The sequence below is a fragment of the Phaenicophaeus curvirostris genome, chromosome 4 (genome assembly GCF_032191515.1).
Source record: "Phaenicophaeus curvirostris isolate KB17595 chromosome 4, BPBGC_Pcur_1.0, whole genome shotgun sequence".
NCBI lineage: Eukaryota > Metazoa > Chordata > Aves > Cuculiformes > Cuculidae > Phaenicophaeus > Phaenicophaeus curvirostris.
The window spans coordinates 45,501,597-45,522,993 of NC_091395.1; the positions used below are offsets into that span (position 1 = coordinate 45,501,597).

The 21,397-nt window shown below is 41.0% G+C and overlaps 1 protein-coding gene across 5 annotated transcripts in view; it reads right to left on the minus strand.

Moving 5' to 3' along the window:
• The window catches only part of FAT1 (FAT atypical cadherin 1), a 110,384-nt gene extending 94,772 nt beyond the window's left edge, over positions 1-15,612 (minus strand). For 2 of the 5 annotated variants that reach the window (XR_011337376.1, XM_069855946.1), the window contains exons 1-2: positions 15,552-15,612; positions 4,684-7,972 (exon numbers count right to left, since the gene is read on the minus strand). Coding sequence is in view for 4 of the 5 variants with exons in the window: in XM_069855946.1 (XP_069712047.1) it covers positions 4,684-7,951 (3,268 nt within the window). In the remaining variant the exon portion in view is untranslated. Of the gene's footprint in view, positions 1-4,683; positions 7,973-15,551 lie in introns of those variants that run through there. The other 3 variants (XM_069855945.1, XM_069855944.1, XM_069855943.1) reach the window with 2 other exon arrangements.
• Positions 15,613-21,397: the final 5,785 nt, after the last annotated feature.

Consider the following 21,397-nt stretch of genomic DNA (forward strand, 5'->3'; position numbering starts at 1 on the left):
ATTAGGTATTAGCAATTCTCTGTACCTTTTAAGAGCATAATTTACTATTTTGCTTTATGTAGTTAAAATCCTACGAATTCTCCTTAATAAATTACTATCTTCCCAGATGGAAATGGTTCTGGTAAAATTAAAAACTGTGTCGCATAGCCATTAAACTTTATTGATGGTATTCTATGCACACACAGATAGCGCAATAAAATCGATTTTCTTCCACATGCCCCTGTTAACATTTTTGTTACTTGTTCCCTTAACATTTTTTACCAAAACAAATCATCTTTATTTATTGTGTTAGCAAGGTTACACTTGAAAAATCACATGGTTCCAAGGGAAGACTACACAAGAAAGATAAATCCGCTAAAGGTTACAAACCACATCTGACTCAAACTCCTCAAACAGAAAAAAACCAGAGACTGGGAAAGTATTAGAAGGAAGTATTTGTTTGCCCTGCTGCTATTCTTGCTTACGCTACTGGAGACAGCATTATCAGGCTAGACAGGCATTTGTTCTACTAAGGCACAGTCATACTTAATGTCTCTTTAAGTCAGCAAATTAGTTTAATCACCTTAAACTTTGTTGTTATGGTTTGAACAGAATTACTGTTACTCTGTAACAATCAAGACGTTACTCTGTAACAATAAAGACCTAATAATTTAAACTGGGGTTACTGAAAGAACAGCAAGATTCCTGATAACAAATAACTATATTACTGGATTAAACACAAATGATAAGCTTATCCTGCATGAAGTTCAGACTGCCACCACCTCAACACCATTCTGGAACTAGGTTATGTGCTGGGAAATAACCTCAACTGCAGAAGTTTAGAAAACATCTGCTGGTACCTTGTAACTGCTTCTAATACCATTTTTACATACTATATTTTCAATCTTTCACTTCATGATTGAGAGTGCAAGTACTTAATGGAAATGCTCTGTTCTTATATTTGACAATCAAAAAGTAAACAGGAAGAAGACGCTCTCCTTTTCCCTGCCTGGGACAAGAAAGACATTTCAGTACTGTCTTAGTCCCACACAGCTTCTGCTTTAGGTTCTCCTCCAGCAATTGCTTCCATCATTCCTCAGAGCTTTTCTGAACAGCAGTAGCAGCATGGTATTGACATGATTTATCTCACTTTTATTGCTAAGTGATAATGGGATTTCAATGATGCATGTGATTTTTTGTGGCACACAGGAATCTGTATCAACACAATGTATACTATTATTATTATTATTCTATTAAACATACCAATCTGCTCAACTCCTTATCAAATTCACTGAGAAAATACTCTGCAACTTCTTTAACAGACAATTTATACAGCCAGTTGATCATAATTTGTAAACTTCAATCTAGCTCACATATAAAAAGCTATCTTAAATTCCAACTTTTGAACACACAAAGGATAAACAAATTGCTTTGTATAAATTCACTCCACAGAAATTGCTTTAACATTTTTTCCCTCATACTGTTACAATACACCCATTATTTAATACATTTAATTTTATCTCTGTTCAATAATAATCACAACATACTGTTATACTTCTGAATCACTATATATCGAGCCATGATCTCCGATCTCCTTCCCTTACCCACTTGGCTTCTAGTTAACAATTTATGAGCTGGAGATAGCATAAGGTCAAACCTCAAACCAATCTCATCAGTGCAATTTATTTTCTTTAGTCATACTTTCAATCTCTATAGTTTCCTGGGGAAATGAGTTGCATGACTTTATTACACTTCATGTGAAAATACTTCCTTTTAGGCTTGTTTCCTGTTAACTGTATGTGCCCTGTTTTTTTGCACTGCAAAAAACCAAGAAAGTAAAATGAGAAAAGTGGTATATAAGCTATTGCAATGTTATAGACTTCTATCATCTTGCTTTCCTCCTTTCCTAACCATCACTGCCTTTTTAGGCTAAAGAATAATTAGATGAAAGCTAAAAAATTACTGGATACCAAGCTCCCCCCTAATTTACCTTTTTCTGTGACCTCAGAGAGATAAGGCAATAAAGTAATCAAAGCAACTGCAGAGTATGGGCATATGGATGCATTAGGGCTCCCTCTTAAAGATATTTACTCCTAAAGGTTTAGACAGAACTGCAGAAAACAGAACCTATGAAAACCAGTTGACCTCAAATAAAGGTGTTAGAAAAAAGTACTTAAAAGTCAGTGGTGAAGTTATATTAAGTTCTTTCATGAAAACTCCAGAATTACAGGTACAAATACTGAGCATTAATAAAATACCCTACATTTTCAAATGTAAAATTAAAAAAAAACACCAAACATGGAAAAGAATGTGAAAGCCAGCAAAAATTTCCACGCATTAAACTAGCTAATTCACTCTATCATTATCAATCATCTAGTTCTTCTGCAAACATGATTATTGTCCTTGACTCCTAAGAAGCAAAGCACCTACGGATACCTCTCACCCACTGAATAGTTAAGCACTGACTCCACATAACTTCCTAAACTCAGTTAATCCATCTTTGAAGTGAAAGCATAGTATGATGCATTCAAAGACAGCAGGAAGAGATGTAGCTCCAGGGTAAAGCCAGGAGTCTTTTAGAAAGCTGAAAAAGTTACCAAGCTGTCTGCCAGATCTTCTCTTTCACAAATTCTTTAATTTGCTTTCTTGGCTAATTATCAGTCAGCTTCCTGTATCAAGGCCAGTCTATTCAGACAGTGCAGTATAAAGAGCACCTTCTGTAAGAATTCTGAGGGCTTCCTAGAGGGGAAAAAAGTCAAGACAATTCAAGCTACATTGTCAAGCTTGTAGACAGTCCACGTTCCTTCCTTTCTATCAGCATTTGAAGGAAAAACACACCCACCAAACAAATACATGCATTCTTCCCCACACCAATGTCTTAAGGGGAATTTGTTCACTAAGAGTAAAACCAAGTAACCCCTCTTCACAAACCCCCCAAATCCCTGTATTTTCCTCCCTGAAGAACTGCAAACTCTAGATATCAGATATGAATGCAGACAATGCCTCCTTCACCTCAAAAATACAGAGCCACTTCCCTGGACAAGATTATTAAACTAAAGCTGGTTTTGCTCCAAGTTCTGCCAGTTCTGAAACTTGGCAGATTAAAAGGAACTTAGTTAAACTCACATCAATTTTTCAGGAAAGCAAACTAGTCTCACTGCAGATAACTAATTCTCCCACAGTAGTAGTGACCACAAATTATATACGTACCTGTCCACATTTACATAAATAACTACACACGTACATATCCGTGTCAAAATAGAAATATTTCTTCACTCCTTCCTTCTCATTACTGTTATCTGTCACTTGGACAATAAACTGACAAACTCAGATTTATTCTGTAGGACAACTAGACACTTATTCTGATACTATAATGCACAGTAAACTTGAATGTATTTACATCAAAAGAAAGGCATAATGATACACAAATGAGCAGCCTGCACACATAGCAAAAACCTAAAAGCAAAACTGCTAAGTCTTGGTAAGCATTCAATTCTCTATTTTTAGGAAAACAGTTCTATAATCTTAACAATGTGCTTTGTTAAAAGCAAAACTAAGAAAAGCAGTGCTACATTTCAAACTCTGGAGTTGGTTCTTCAGCCACAAACCACATAATTTAATGTTACTTTCTATAGAACAAAAAGTATTTGTAGAAACAGCTTGTTCACCTAAGTCTTGAAAAGTAAAACAACTTTGTGAATCTGTATTACCCACATTCAAAATTGTGGGAAGCAAACAGAACCCACAGAATGGCTACTGTATCAATCAGATATGATTGCCATTTTTTATTCTCAGTAACAAGTTTTTTTGTGTAAGACATCAATCACATATGTCATAATTTACCTTCATGTAACCTATAGCCAAATTTTGCACAAGATTCCTTCTCTATTTATTTTAAGGCACTTATTTAGTAACACAATATCAAAGTTCTATCTTTATCAGAGACATAAACGAATGGTTAGCTACACAGACACCCAACCAACATGTTCAAAGTCAGAACTAGAATTTTATTGAAACAATAATTACGTTTCTTCTGAATGCATGACACTGGAATAATTCTCACATCTGCTTGTCAATTTATGCATTATTCACGAAATAAGCTGCCAATTCACCTTGCTTCATACACATCGTTTTGCTTTTTTTTAAAGGATACATCTATGCTTACTTTGACAGAACCCTTTCCATGGACAGGGTACTGCTTATTAACCTACAGATGAGCACCGGTAAAAATGATGAAAGATAACTACCCCAACCAGTGGGTATGGCAGTATTACATCTCTGCATACTTCAGTAAAGGAAGCAACAGAGATGTCACTTAAGACTAAAAAGCATGAAAATCCCTGCAGAGAGCAGCTTTCTACCTTAGTTTTACAGTCATTCTGTCCACAAGACAACAGTATCTACATGAGGCAAGACTACCATTCTATTTCATTGTATTCTTATTTTTGCCAGGTGACAGAGATTTAAAGATCTAAGAATGGCTTCAGGTTAGCTGAATAGAAATGAGGACAACAGAGGAAAATTACTCACCAAATGCACATGTGTAATTTCACTAAAGTGGTTAAGAAAATAATACACATTATTGGTAATATATTTTTGTTCTAACAAGAACATCTACATCAACTGTGACAATGTTGCTTCTCTTATCTCTTTGCTGGTACATGATTTTATTTAGAACATTAAAATAACAGAAAGCCACCTTACCTTTTTCTTCATCTATTCGAAAAACTCCTATACCAGTTCCATCTCTGATGGAATATCTGATCTCCCCATCTCGTCCTGCATCTTCATCATAAGCAGATACTGTCATTACAGAGGAGCCAACCGGGGCATCTTCTTTTATAAAGCCTTTGTCTGCAAATATAGAGAACCGTGGAGGGTGCAAGTTTTCATTCACATCAATTATCTCAACCTCAACGTAACATGTAGAGGACAATGAAATCGGTTTTCCTTTGTCCTTGGCCCGCACAGTCAAGTTATAAAGTTGTTTCTTTTCATAATCCAGTCTTTGTACAATACGTATTGCTCCACTTAGTTTGTCAACATCAAAGGTACCATCTCCGCTGTCCAAGAGACTGTATCGTACTTGACTTGACTGGCCTAAATCAGGATCATAGGCTTCTAGCCACATAATAATAGTTCCCTCAGGAAGATCTTCTCTAATTTTCACATGATAATTTGAAGGAATAAACTTAGGAGGATTATCATTAACATCTTCTACCAACACTTTCAAAATAACTGTTGAAAATAATTGAGGTTCTTCAGTAGGCTGGTCCCTAGCCTCTATTTTCAAGAAATAGATGTGCTGTTCTTCACGATCTAGAACGCCTACAACTTTCACAATTCCTGTCACAGCATTAATAGTAAACTTGTCTGTATCTGTAAGAAGAGAATATTTCACTTCTCCATTAGCCCCCAAATCTTTATCAGTAGCTTCAATTTGAATTATTTCACTGTTTGGCTCTTTGTTTTCACTCACTTCAACAAAATAGCTGTCTTGCAGGAACTCTGGTGGGTTGTCATTAGCATCCAAAATTTTTATATCTAAAAGGTGCCAGGAAGATTTCTGTGGTATTCCAAGATCATAGGCAGTAATATTTAGAGTATATTTATCTTTTACTTCTCGGTCAAGGGGAGATAAAATTTTCAGCATTCCTCTTTCCATCTCAACAATGAAACTACTATCTTCATTACCTCCAGAAATTACATAAACTACCTTTCCATTGAAGCCAGTATCAAGATCAGTAGCATTCATAAATATTATGTTAGAGCCCACAGGCTGGTCTTCTCTTATCTCAATGCTACTGGGGAGAGTACTGGTAAATTGAGGTGCATGCAGATTCAAAGAGTGAGTGTCAAAGAAAACATCCTCAACTTCTCCGTGACTGTTCAATTTATTTGCCTGTAAGAGTTTCTCTGCAAGCATTTTGGCAACACCAGTTTCTTCACATTGCAAGCTGACTGGTTTACGACTAGTAGCCACAGTTATGTTGATATACAATGGTTTTGCAAAGTTTTCTCCATCTGTAGCTGTAATTTTCAAACTGTGAAAAGACATTTTAGCACCTAGGCCATCTATTAGTGACTGTTTGAGTGAAAGTACTCCAGAATTTGGATTTAGGCTAAATAAATCCAATTCATTTCCAGATTCAATTTGGTATCTCACCAACTGGAGTTCATCAGCATCAATAGCAGATACGGTTGTAATTTGTTCTCCAACACCAAGATCCCTCGGGATTGTTCCCTCGCAATTTATCTTCTCAAACAGAGGTATATTGTCATTTAAGTTATTTAAAATAATAGTAACAGGAACTTCAACTTCTCGACGATATGGAATACCCCAATCAGAAGCTCGAATCCTTAAATTGTAAACCCTTGGCATCAATTCATAATCCAACTCTTCTGAGGTACTAATAATCCCACTAAAATGGTTAATCACAAATGGCAAAGGATTTAGGTTTGCAATGCTATAAGTCACATAACCATTCTCCCCTTCATCAGGGTCTTTTGCACTTACTCTCATGACACTCGTACCTACTGGCACATTCTCATCGAAGGAGGCTTTATAGGATGTCTGAGTAAATTCAGGAGGATTGCTGTTCATGCCTAGTACTTTAATTAATACTTTCGTAGAAGCTCTTCTGTCACTTGTCACAACCTCAAGTTCAAAATGGGATGCATATTGTGCTTTTATGGGTTCTACAGTGGTAATAAGACCAGTGTGAGTGTTCAAATTGAATTTTACTCTACCTGGTGTATTTTTAAATACGTATTTTAAGTGTGGGTAACTAGGCAGAGCTTTCACCATTACCACAGGTGTGTTTGGAGGGGCAAATTCACTTATTTCAGCTCTATACATCTCTTTTTCAAATCTGGCAGGACCAGACTTAAATTGTGGTGACGTCACATGAATAACTTTTACAGAAGAAAACTGTGGCGGATTTCCTTTATCTTTAGCTTGAAGAGTAAGATTGTATCCAAAAGGATGGCTCTCCCAATCAATGTGACCAATGGCTTTTATTCTGTATTCTTTACCTCCTGGAACAGACCTCACTGTTTTGAACTGCTGAAGCGGATCACCTGCAACAATATTTAATGATGCTATTTCCCCATTTGAACCCTGGTCGTTGTCCTCTACAGTTACAATTGCATAAGTTGGATCTTTGTCCAATTCTGATGGACTCAATGTAACAGCTGCAATAACAGGGGCATACTCGTTTGCTTGCTCTACATGAACAGTTAATTTTGCCATGCTGCTTATGCCACTGCTACCATACAGCTTCAGCCCACGGTCCACTGCAAGAATTTCCATCTCATAATGCTTTGTGTCCAAGTAGTCAAGTCTACCAGTCAGAACTACCACTCCGCTGGTTGGATGTATAGCAAATACATCTGTTCTTTCTTTAAAGCTATAGTAGAACTCTCCATTTGTTCCTATATCTGCATCAGTCGCACTGACTCTTGCAATGCTTGTCCTTATTGCTGTGTTTTCAGGCAAAGAAACACTGTAAGCTGTTGGAGAAAACAAAGGTCGCAAGTCATTTGTATCCAGTACCTGTATCCTGACCTTTGTGCGTGTTTCAGCATTTGTATTTTTTTCAACTGCTTTAACAGTCAGCATATAATGGTCTTTTACCTCTCTGTTAAGGATAGCTGTGTTTCCTCCTTTGGTTCGTATTCTCAAAAAGCAAAAGTTTCCAAGAACATACTCTTCAGCTTTGAACAAGTTCTCATTGTCACCAGAAATAATTTTGTATCTTAGGTCCCATAATGGATTTGTAACGTAAATGCCCATTTTCACTGGATGCCCAACATAAGTCTTGGCTGCAGAATTTTCATACACGGTGGCATTGTACTGTGCTTGTGTAAACTGCAGTGGTGGAACATCATGTGGCCTTTGATTTCCTTCACAGTTTCCAAAATGCTGCACCAGCAGCATCAGCAGCAACAGCAGAGTCAAGTATCTTCCCATGGCAGCAACTATAGAGAAACCCTGTAAAAAGAGAAAGGTATATTAAGGCTTATGACCATTCAAGTATTATACAAATAACTGTGATGTTTAGTTTAGAATTCATGCTTGAAAAAGCTAGAAATTACACATCTGGGTTATATCCTTTTTTTGCAGAAAGTTTCAGCATTATTTACAGTAACAAAAAAGCTGATAAATTAAAGCTCCTAAAAAATACCAAGAATCCCCAAGACCAAAAGTCTAGGAATTACTGTCATGACAGAAGGGGAACATGTAGAGTTAACTTCAAATGACCGCCTCCATGAAGCAACATGTTAGAAGAAATATGCCAGTGTTGTCTGATCAGTAAAAACTGATCTGGAGTAGTGAACACCTTCTCCAGCCCTTTTGTTCACAAATGACATTGTGTTCAGACAGAACATTCTTCTCTATCATTTCACTTCAATTGTAAAATGGCTGATATTCAATGATGAGAAAGTAAACTGCAAGACTTGGCTTGAAATTGCCATGAATTCTTCAAAGTGTCCTATGAGCACCTGTTCCAAGAATTATAAAAATTATGAACAGAGAATAGTCCTGTACATACTGTATTGTCTCTGGTTCTGAGTACTTTTATAAGAGTAGAGGGTAGCAGTACATATCAAGCATCACTGAGTTGTAAAGCCAATAAAGTGAGACATAGTCCTTCATTCCTCTCTCAGAACAGATCTGAAACAAATTATAATAGTATCAAGAACTATGAGAACAGGAATCTATAAAAAATAACTGTATGAATTATTAAGACATGTTTCTCAAACACAGTCCAGAAATGACAGGGAAAGAGTCTCAAAAAGCTAAGACAGACACAGAGACACACCCTTACTGGTCCTCCCTTTTGAAGAGGTCAATGTATCATTTCCAGTGCCTAAAACCAGGCAAGACTGCAGTAGGAAGAAAGGTGGAAACATCAGGAAAAAGACCTTAGAGACCACCCTCTTCACCTGAGTTTACAGCAACAGTCTTTACTCTGCAAAGTCTTACAGGATAACAAATCAAAGCTTCACAATGATGCTTCAACAAGCCCAAGCTTTCAACAAAATCTTGAGGGGAAAAAATTATTTCCAGCAAGAAGAACACAATCTAGCTTTGGCTTGATTACTTTGATAAAGTAGTACACATTCTTTCCTTTCACCTTTCCTTATATAGCCTAAAATTTTTTTTTCCTTACCGCTCCTTTAGTGTTTTATTCCCTAGCCAGTCTCTTACACAACTTGTACTAATTCCTAATTATATTAATTCCTAATTGTACTCTTCTTTCATTCTTCCTGATCACATGTTAGCCTTAGTCTGTCCCCACTCTATCTTTGGCTATCAGCCCCTCCTCAGTGCCTATCCTCTTACTACTTCTGTTTGTCTCAGCTCAAAAGGTATCACATTATGCTGTCTACTTCCTCCACTCATGTTTTCTCTTACAGTTATTTCTCTCTCCTCTAATTTCTATCTGCTCAGGCAGATACATGAAAGATCACATTCGCTGAAATTCCATGGACTGTCTCTGCCCATAATAAAGTACCAGAGCAAATTATTCTACTTGTGCCAACGCCTCACTCCAAAACCACAGAAGCAGCAAACTCAGTCACACCCATTAGTAAGTCAATTTTTGAAAAGAGAAGAATTTAAGACTCAGCTCCACACAAACTATAGGAAATACTGGAGAGAGGTAATGAAAACTTCACTAATATCCTTTTGGAAGGGGCGGGGGGGAATGGGTCTGTCTTCCAAATCCAGCAATAAGTTACATGATTAAAGCCATAGCTATAGCAAACAATAAAAGTGAATGAGCAAACAGTAAAAAGTATAGGAGCTTTTAAAAGTAAGCCAGTAGTTGGAACTACTCCTTACAAGACCTTAAGGCTAGATGAAGGAAAGTTTGGGAGAGCAAATGAGTGTATAGCAAACATCATTTCAATGGCTTAACAGTATCATTCGTCGCCTAGCCACACTTAATTCCAGGGTATGATTTGTCCTTGGGAATAAAACCTTGCAAGAACTAACCGATATCAATACTTCCAAAACTCCAAGCAATATGAGATGCCATTTGACTGTTCTAAAAGACATGTTAAGACATTATAAAACAATTTTTAAGTAACCAACAGGAAGAGGTTCTTCTATTCCATATTGCTGAAATTTTTGAAGCTGTCTTTTATCAAAAGCTACTTAATGATCAGATCTTATGCCAATCAGATAAGCTCTTTTCCTCCTCAGTTATACTAGGATTTATTTATTTATTTATTTATTTAATCTATGCTTAAGTCCAAAGCCAGTTTGACCTCTGATGCTGTGGCATCCCATAATTCACAGCCTATGCTTATGTTTGGCAACAAGCTGTCTGAAATGGTGTATTTATTATGTAAAACACTGTACCTGTCTATTTTACCATTTGCTCCTCACATCTAAGGCACATTGGACACAATGTGCACCACATTATGATGTATTAGACTGCATTAAGATGTTCAAACACCTCATTTAAACTCAAAGTTGAACATGTGTAGGTTTTACTATTACCATAAATATTTTTCTGTGCCATATTACCTTAAATGCTTTTTGCTGCTTTTCTGTGATAACTTCAAGTTGGAGTCCACTCAGAACTGGCAACAAGTAGCCTATTGTACATGATGATGCAGCTACCAGTAAAAGAACCCATTCCCCAGCAGCAGCTTCTAAGGTTTGCTGAGTCACAAATGAGAGCTTAAGAACGTCTCTCAACTGAAGAGTTGACCACATCAGATAAAGAAAAGTTAGTCATTTCTGTTACAAGACACTTCTTCCATCTTGTCATAATTAACAGCGCTACCGGAGACTAAAAAATGTTGATCCAGGATTATCCAAAAATCAACATAATATAATCCTGATAAAGATCTAAAATATTAAACAATGCCAGTTGTAAAGACAGTTAACTACTAAGGGAAAGTATTAAAGTGTTAAGATAAAGTGATAATGTGCTAGATCTAGACTCATATGGCTCGCTACAGCGAGCCAGAATGACTGAATTTTAGAAACATCTTAGCCAAAGGCTACACTTTGAACTCCCAATCTTTTTATTATCTTTGGAATATGACCAGTTTAGGATTTTCTGCATCCATTTCCAACACATAAGACAACGGTTTGCTTAATGAAACATCACAAACCTAGGCTTATAAGAATTGCACACAGTATTTATTCTGAAAAGCTATTTTAAAGCAAACTTCGACTTCCTATGTGGAAATTATTAATTTGATAATTTTCATTTATTTGCTTATCCAGGTGATTTTATTTACATGTATATTCAGTGCTGGGAATACGACATTAACAAGACTATTAACGCACCAACACCCTTAACATAATTTGTATACAGGGAAAAAATACTAACACAATTTAGAAATATGAACTACCTTCACATTAAAGTTCTAAGAACAAGCAAAATTTTGAGGCCAGCAGACCTCAAACTGATAACTTAAAAAAGCTTATTTGGACAAGATAGCAGTCAGAAAGTAAAAAAATTATCTTAGCACAATATTTACAGCATCTATACTTCAAAGTTTAGAGTTTGAGATTTCAAAACTTTAAGCATAAAATACATAATTTAGTAAATGGCAATCTCAATGCCATGCAAGCCAATTAATAAAGAAAAAAAAACAACCAAGCTTATCTTCTACATAATATTTCAATGGGGAGCATACTCTTGAGAGATTTACTTCCCCAGCAATCAAATAAAAATCACAGGTACAAAAACAACCTAGCTCAGTCCATGTATCCCAAGTCACAACAAGTCTTAGATCCATTGCTACACCTTTTCTATGCAAGATTTGCCAGTTAAGTGCTGAAGGACCTCCTGTAAGACTGACCTACATCGTTTACATTGGGAAAGCCAGAGTCTGTGAGCATAGCCTGTTACACTGCTCTAGAATGTTTTGATGACTAAAAGAGGTGTTTTAGTGCTGTTTCTACAATGCTTGTCTACCAAAATCTTTCACTGACTTAACAAATGTAGCAGCAGTTTCCCCTCTTATGTGCAGGAGCTTCTTTGATATGTAATGTTATTTAATATTAAAATGTCTCCACCAATCAAACCACCGCCTATTTACTTCAAAGTTCAATTCTGATCAGTGTACGCAACTGATGCCATTTGACACAAATGCACCATGAAAAGTTATTACTGCAGTAACTAAACCACAGTTCCTATTGTAGTAGTCTACGTGCAATCGTGTGGCTTCATGAGCTGCACTAACTGTAGTTACAGCTACTCTTTCAATTGTTTCAGAGCAGTTATTTATGTAGTGTGATTGGGGGCAGGGGGGAGGAATCAGGTTTAGCTGTTTCAACAGACTGTTTCTACAAGCTTCCAATCAAAAAACTTCAAAATGCCTTTTGCTGTCCATCTGTTTTGGTATCCAGAAAATTAACACATGATGAAAGCATACAGTAACCTTACTTAAGTAAAGTCCGTAAGTTATTCAAAAAATGTACATTGTCGCAGAGATTAACAGAACAGTTCAGCTTGTGACTAAACTCCAGCAAGTTTCATGCTTGTATTCTCTACATTATAACCTCACAATATATCTTTCCACGTTTGAGATCTTTGCTGTTAAAAGGAAAATGCAGCAGCTGTATTCAAAAAAACACACAAAGATACCAAACAGAGTGAAACAAAGTTTCACGTGAAGAATTTTTACCATTTATCTGTGCTGCAGTTACTCACTAGCATGTCTAACATTGTGCTCATCAGTTGTGCAAGTAAATGCAGACCTCCAATCTCCGTGAATGGGGGAGTCTGATTGCAATTTAACATGGCACCTTAAAGTCTGTGATGACAAAAATAGTTTTGCAGAGTTTCAACTCAGTTTTAAACTTAAAATACACTTAAACTATGCAAACATTAGAGGGCTTAAAGGAATTATATGTTTGCTTACTTGTACTGATAGCAGCGATAACTTAGACATATAAAGTTTGTTCCCATGCTAAGTTATAATAAACAGGACACTATTACTACTGGGACAACTACTAAAGCTCGCCGCCCATTCTCCTAAAAGTGAGATTCTAGGATTTCACAGAGAACAAAACAAAAACTTCAAAATGGTTTACAGTGTTAAAGTCAGCTATTTTGCTCACTAAGATGAGTATTTCCACGTGGTTAGACAGGTAAATAGGAAATACGCCTCTATTATACAGCATTCTTTTCTCTTGGAGAAAGACAGCAGAAGCAGTGAAAGAACACAGGTAATATTTCCCATGCAACTCCCTAGGAACAACTTCCATGCAAGCAGTTTAAAACCACAGGGAAACCTGTTGCTGGAAGGCAACATTTTTTAAATTATTAGTAAGTTTCCAAACAAAAAAAAACAAAAAACAAAAAACAGTTTAGACCGAACACCAAAACTTACCAATTAATTCTCACAGGGAGATACTACCAGCAGTAAAACACACTGTCACTTGCTGACACCACGAGATTAAAAAGCGCACCTTTCAAACAACTCTTTGTTTTGTATCAACTGCCGGTAAAGAGGTAAAAAAGAAGCGGCTGAAGCCGGCTGATGCGCTGCCCTTTATATTTCGGGGAAATCCAGCGAGGAACGCAAAGCGGGACGCGGCTTTAAAGCGCAAACAAAGGAAGAAAGTCACCCCGAGGTACTTTCTCGCCGCGAATCGCCCCTGCCGGCTTACCAGGGAATGAAGTTCGCTATGGCCCATCCCACGCATCCGAGGACACCTTCCCCCTCCGGGGGGGAAATACCACCGCCACCCCTCAAGCTCAGCAGCAACCTGCCAGCTGGGAGCGCGGCCGCGGCTCCAGCCCCGCGGCACCGGGGAGCAGCAGCGGGGCAACGGGGGAGAAGGGGGGCGGGGGGGATAGGTAGGGGGGGAAGCAAAAGTAGGGGGACCGGGAGAGGAGGGGGGAGCAGAAGCGGGGGGACCGGCGGGGTTGGGGGGAAGGACCGCAGCCCCTTTCTTCCCGCCGGCCTCCGCAGCACGAGGCGGCCGCAAGTTCCCAAGGGGGGCGAGGGGGGAGGGAGGCTCCTCCCCGCCCCCAAAACTTCTCCCAACTCGCTCCGCCGGCCCGGCTCCCACCGCGGCGTCGCGCAGCTCACCTCCCCGCGGCTTCAGTGCCCGCGGAGCGCGGACCGGCCCCGCACGCCGCCGGCCGCGCCGTTCCCCATGCCGAACCCAGCTCGCGGTGCCCCTCCGCCCGCCTCCGCGCCCCCCCCGCCGACGTATTCCTCCGCGGCTCTAGACGGCCGCCCCTCCGGAACTCGTTTCTGCGGGAGCAGCCCCCGCACGCCTGCCCCGCCGCGGCACGAGCCGGTTCTCCCAGCGGGGACGCAGCGGGACCCCGCTCACCCCCGCCGCACTCACCCCGCTCCAGGCCGGCCGGAGCGGCAGGGACCGGGACGCCGGTTCGGCTACTGAGAAACTTCCGAAAGCTGCTGCATCTTATGGGGATGGCGAGGGGAGACCCCCGGGCGGTCCTCGCCGGCACGGCTCTGCCGCCCGAGGAGCGGCGGCTGCCCGGGACGAGCCCCGCGGCCGCGGCTCGCACCGCCCTGCGGCCACCGCAGCGCCTGGGCGGCCGCTCCCTCCCGCGGGCGGCGGGGGGGCAGCCGGGCTTTGGCCCCGCGCCCTCCAGCCGGGGCCGGGCGAGCCGCCGCCACGGTCTCCCAGCAGAAGCCGAACCCGCCCGAGGGCTCCTCGCCGCCGTTTTAAGGAGCGGCGCCGTGCGGGGCTGCGGGCGGCCGGGGCACCTCGGGAAGCGCCCCGCCGGCGTCCCGCTGCCGAAGGGACGCCCGTCCGCGCCCAGCGTTAACGATTAACGCCGCGAAACGGTCCTCGGAGGATTCCCCGCTCATTAATAAGTGATCCCGGTTAACAGCGATCAAACGTCCTCCTGGGGAATCCCGACCCCGCGGGCTCAGGGCGAAGCCGGGCAAGCGGGCGGGAGAAGCCGCCGAGGGCGCGTTCACCGCGCGTTAGCCCCGCGACGTCTTTTATCAGCCGGCTCCGTCAATAAAGCCGGGGGGCGCCCTTCCGTGACCGAAGCCTGGCGCGGCCGGGGCTGCCGATCGGCGGAAACCATCCCCCCCCGCTTCGGAGAGCGCCGGTTCTCGGGGCTCCCCTCCCGCCAGCCCGGAGGCTCCGCCGCGCGGCGCCCGCGCCCCCTCCCGGGGCCGCCCCGCAGCCCCCGGCCCGAGCCCCGGCGGGGGCGCAGTTCCGCGGCGGCCGGCCAGGGGGCGCCAGGGCACAGCGCACGGTGCGGGAGCCCCGCAGCCGCCTCTGCCGAGCGGAGCAGCGCCCGGAGCCCGCGGCGCCGGGAGGGGGCTGGGACGGAAAACCTGCCAGCCGCTCTCTCGTTAAGGTGGCGAGGTAGCCGGGGGTGCCCGCAGCCCCAGGTACGCGCAGCCATGGGTAGAGCCCGTGTGCGCGGAAATATCGATACGTACAGAGCCGTACGCAGGCTACACAGTTATAAACTACAGGTCAAAGCGAAAACCTGAACGCTTTCAGTAACGCAACAAACTAGAGCACCAAAACTCCCACGGGAATCGTCTCTAACCACGCTGCTAATAATCAACTAATTAAACAAAGAACTCACCAGACCAGCTGGACTCGGCGCTCTCCTCCTCGAGTCCGCTCTTCCTCGCCAAGTCCGCTCCAGCTCAGTTCATGTCCGCACGCTCCCTCCCGTCTTTTCTTTCTTGTCCTTCCGAGGAGAAGCGAGCGATGCCTCGGTGCCCGCGCACCTCCCGAGCGTGCGCTCCGCCGCGGCCCCGGCGGCTGCGACCCATCCAGCCCCAAACTTCAGCCGGGGTGGGAAGGAAAAATAGAGGCGGGTAAAAGAAAAAGGAAAAAAAAAAAAAAGAAAGAAAGAAAAAGAAGACGAAAAAGAAGGTCAGATCCAACTTTTTAGGACATGTCCAGGCAAAGAACGAGCAGAGTTGAGGAGTTGCAGCGGCGCAGTGAGAGTGGAGAAGCTGTGCAGGATCGCCGATTCCCTCCCTCCTTCCTTCCCCCGCCTCCTTCCCTCCCTCTCCCTCCGTCTTTCGCACTCCGTCCGTCCCCCTCGGACCCCGCTCCCCGCAGCAGCACCCCCTCCTTCTCGCCGCTGCAGCAGCAGTGCGCTCCGCTCCGCACCCCACGGCTCCGCGCGGGGCCGCTGCCGCGCACCTGGCCCGCAGGTGAGGCGCGTCCAGGCGCCCTCGACCCCTTCCGCGGCCGCTCTCTCCGCGGGCGCCGCCGGTTCGGGCCCCGCTGGCTCCGCCGCCGCAGCGCCGCACGGCTCCTCCTCGGCTGGAATAACCGGCTGCCTCCAAGGGGGCTGAGCACGGCAGGCTCCCTCTCCCCTTCAGCCGCGTTGGAACTCTTCTCTTCTCTTCTCTTCTCTTCTCTTCTCTTCTCTTCTCTTCTCTTCTCTTCTCTTCTCTTCTCTTCTCTTCTCTTCTCTTCCTCTTCTCTTCCTCTTCTCTTCCTCTTCTCTTCCTCTTCTCTTCCTCTTCTCTTCCTCTTCTCTTCCTCTTCTCTTCCTCTTCTCTATCTCTTCGTTCTTTTTTCTACTTTTTTCTTTATTTTTTTCTTTTTCCTTTCATTTTTTTCCTTTCTTTTTCCTTTCTTTTTTTCTTTTCCTTTTCTCTTTTCTTTTCCCATTTCTTTTTTCTTTTCCCTTTTTTCTTTTTCCTATCTTTTTCTTTTCCCTTCCTTTTTTCTTTTCCCATTTCTTTTTTGCTTTTCCCATTTCTTTTTGCTTTTCTCTTTTTTCTTTTCCTTCCTTTTTTCTTTTTCCTCCCTTTCTTCTTTTCCTTCCTTTTTTCTTTTCCTTCCTTTTTTCCCCTTTCTTTTTTCTTTTTCCTTTCTTTTTACTATATTTTTGCTCTTTCTCTCCTTCTCTTTCTGTCTTTCTCCTTTCTTTTTCCTTTTCTTTTTCCTGTTTTATTTCTGTTTTCTTTTTACCTTTTTCTTTGTTTCTTTTTCTTCCCCCTTCCCTTTTGCCCACTTCTTTCTCTCGTGCTGCTGCTTTTTAGTCCTTCCTTTTTTCTTTTATTCAAGAAGCTGCATTTTCAAGGTACAGCAGAGGGTTTCCAATCCCCTCTGCCTCCCCCCCCCAAAAAAAAAATGGCAAAGTGACAGCTCCTCAAAAATAATTAAACATAACCAAGCAAGGCATATTTATACTGTGGTTCTTCTTCATTCAAAGTAAGTTCCAACCAATTATTCCTCCTTGACAAAGTCCCATAGAGGTGGCAGTACGAAGTGGCAGGGACCAGCTGAATGTAGCGGGGCTTGAGTAGGTTCTTAAATTATGATGTTTGTAAAGTTTTGGGAAAACTACAGAAACTGCTTTAAAAGTTATTTACCTCAGAGAGACAGTGTAACATTAAATTTGTAAAGCACTCTGAGATTCTCATAAGGCAAAGTATTTTTTTATAACACCATTTATCCCTCAGGACCTTAAAGTCATGGCATTCTTCCAAAAGGCAAATTGACTTCTGAAGACATTGGATCATTATTTCCTATAAGGTACACCACTAAAATCTATCAGCCAAGTGAGCATGCAGTACATTCTCTGTTAGGAAGGGCAGATACAAACTGCAGTATATAAATACTAAGTACATTTCCAAATCGTGCATACAAGCCAATTCAGCCTGGGAATGATCATTCTGAATGAACTTGTCTGGAAAGTTTAATGTCAAAATTCTCTGGCCTTGCACATTTCCACAACTGACACAGTTGACTGATTTACTTAGCATCTAGGAGTTACTTTTTGAAGACCCATTGGGCCAAATGATCTTTCCTTCTGTGAAAACTGCTTCAAAGTGATCTTCATAAAGTAAAATGCATTGAAAATAGAATTCCACAAAAGAGCTAAAAGGGGAACACTTTAAAGGCATTATAGTTAAGGGCTAGAAACAAAAGTAAACCTCACCAGTTGCGAGTATTTCATAATTTTGGAGTACAAAAATTGCTGCCATTCAGATTCATGGCCAAATTGTGGTTGATTGCTGAGTCAAGTAATGATAGGACAGAGCAGCAGATTGTTTACACTTTTGTTTAAACTTTAAGTCTCAATGCCTGGAGAAGTGCAGTGGTGGTTAATTGCAGTAGCGTCCTATAAGTGGGACAGGAACATCTCTCAAAAGCAGCTGGTAGAGACAGCAGAAAAGGAGGGGCTTTTCTTTTGGTTTTCCTGCTATACCTGTGCTGTGCTGACTGGAATACTTCAGGTGAGGATAAAGGGATATCCTGTCACACTCCCACAGTGGACAGTGGCGCCTAGCGCTTTAGGTAAAGTGTTGGAGCCAAGATGTACAGGCAAGTGTATTCATAACTCTTGATACATGTAGTTATACCTTCTAAAATAGGTTTCTAGGGTAATGAGTAGTATTAACAAGGTCATTCTGATAGTTACTGAATATCTCAGTTTTATTTAATATTTTCTCTGCCCTTTCATTTTTTGTTTCCAGAAATAATGTCAATAAAGCTGTTATAATCAGTTTACTGTCACATGTAAAGATTTGTCTTCTTAGGTATCTTTTTGAGATGTTATCCTAAAGAAAACTAATATATTCTCTTACATTTTGCTCACCTATAGGAAAGAATACTCAAAATCACACTTCAGTGCCTGGGGTACTATGCACTGTGCTGAAAACCTTTGTCTTATAACCATTGCTCAAAATATGTTCAATGCTTTCTGTCATCTGTTAATACATCCCTGTCCTTATGAAATTATCTAAACTGAAAGAAGTTTTAGCTTAGCTGTCAATAAAAAAAAAAAGTTCTCTGGATTAAGCAGTTTTCTTTTAAGGAAACATAGATCCTTCAACTTTGGAATTATTTCCCCAAAAGTAAAATAGGAATCTGGTATCAGACTGTCAGTAAATAATTGTGTTAGAGAACTCCTGTCATAAAATAATAAGACAATCAGAAATTATATTCCCACATAAACATCATCATCTTCATCTACCTGTAAGGCATCATGGTATTAACACTTTTCTCACTAAACTACCTCAAACCGTAGTCTCACAGATCTGAACTCGTTTGCTATATATTTAACAAACTGGAGCAGAGTAAGTCAAGAGATCGGAAGTAAATACTGAAGTCAAGTGTTCTCCAGAGATATTTTCCTGCTACCAGCCCCTGGAATGCACATGGAGAATGATATATCAAGTAGTTTGGACTGATCTCTCAGCTCCCATTTTGGAAAAGAGAAGTTAATTTCAAATTGTAAGAATTTCAGCTGCATAAAGCTTTAAAGATCAAAATCAGCACTTTGAATTGTACTGGCTCAGAGATGGCAAAGGGGAGGGTAATTGTGGCTTGGTTTCTATGAGGGCAAAGGAGTTGCAATTGCTACACCAAGTGCAGCTTTAAAAAAAAGCACTTCTGAACACAATAGCAGCTTGTGACTAAGGGGCAATCAAGGGCCTATAAACGCAGAACCTCTGTGGCAGGGGGCAAATACATCTTCTCAGGAATGGGGTCAGGCACAGTTTCAAGTAAATTCTCTGTCAGTTAAATATGAACTGATCTGACAGTGAGTTTACATGGAGAATAAAATTCTTCACAGTATAAAAAACTAGTAAAAAACCTGTACCCTACCTATATTGTGTTTACACAGAGGGAAGGAGGTTGATGAGTAGAAGCTCTGCTCCGGACAGAGCTTTCTTCATCTGGCTCCAATGTCTTATGACAGCACTTCAGGAAGAACTCCCAAGTATCTCAATTAGTTGTGGCCTTTGGAAAGCGAACCAAAACAAAACAACTCCTAAAATCTTGGTAATCATCCTCTCCCTGGCCTGCAGTCAAGAATATACATGCTCTTTTAGCACTCTATTTTGTATTCTTTCTTGTAAATGCAGACCTGTGGGCCCTGTGGACCTAAAGAGGAGTTTACTGAGGCGACTCAATCTAATGACCTACTAGCTAGAACTATTTGTAAATGTATGTTAAGATGCACACATATGCAGCAATAAAGAAAATTCCATAGAGGAAAAGAATCTTAAAATATTATTTTACATATATAGGTTCAACTGGGTCTTCTGGCACTAATGAGGGGAGGACATTTGAATATTTGAATTGTTGTTTTTTTAGCCTTTAAGCTGGCAGAGACAGCTGATCTTTCTTTCCCAAGCAGCAGGAATGATAAATACATTCTTTAAAGAGGAGTGAGCTAGGCAGCCTCCTATTTACAACATTTTGATCTTACAGATTACTTCTGTGTACATCAACTTTTGAGAAGCATTTTAGCTTCGCTTCAGAAACAACAAAGTTTTCCACATCATGCTTCTTTACCAATCTATCTCAGACTGAGTGATAGTCGAATAAATTACCTTAGGTCCACATAATAAATAAAAATAAAAAAATCAGTTTTCTTTTATGGCATTTATCCTACTCTATGCCATACTGGAAACTGAAGCAGAACCCGATGCACTGTTATGTACTGTACTGGTGATTAAAATTTTTTTATATATATATTCCTTTAAACTGCATAGGCTGGTGTTTTGGATTTTTTTTAAGCACAAGTTTAACAAGGGAGATAGGAGCATGATTTCCAGGCTCACCAGTCCAGAGCCATCATGATCCTGACACTCTGTAGGGCAGAAAGAGGTGAAAGAAATTTACAGTGGATCTTAAGCCTCCTGTTTTCTTGAGCTGCTTCCTCAGCTGTAAATTTATCAATTTGGAGCTTAAGGCTTTTGAAACTAAAAGAACATTGGAGTCCAGATGATGTTAATCTGCCATGGTCTAAAAGATGCTAATAAATTTTGAACTAAACTTCCTTGGTTTTAAGTTGTAGGAATTAGTTGTCCAAATTTCATTTATCCTGGAGCTGGTATTAATTCACAAAATTAAAATTTTAAGGACTCAGGTGACATCAGTAGGGCTGAATGAAGTAAAAGAGGAGCTGATGTTAGAGTACTGTGTTCTGTATTGTAGTGAGATAGTGATTCTTCTAGTTCTAGAACTCTTCCTAAAGCTAGCATTTGGGTTTGAAGAAACGTAAAGAAAAGAAAAGTAGAAAGCCCTACTGGTTGCAGTATTCATAAACATCAGGAATACAGTTAGTCTCTGCATAAGCCTTAGATTTGCCTAGTGTTCATGTCCTGGTAACCTAGTTTTAGTTTAATCTAGGATGATTAGTGTTGGAATTTAATACTCTGAATGTCTTCAGGTCATAAGAAATAAGGGCTTAGGTCTCTACTGGGACTAAGTCATTATGTCCCCTTTATTGTGGTCATATGTCCTTTTATGAAGACTAGGTTTAGACTTACAGCTTATAAATCTATAACATTAAAATATTTGTAGCACGTAAGTCTAGAACCCAAGTGACTTCAGTGTACTATAGGGCTCAAAGAGACTTTAATTAAGCTGGCACCTGCAATGTCATAAGCTTCATGTTTCTCTAAGAGGTATTGCTTATTCCTCCAGCTTTAATTAATCTTAGGT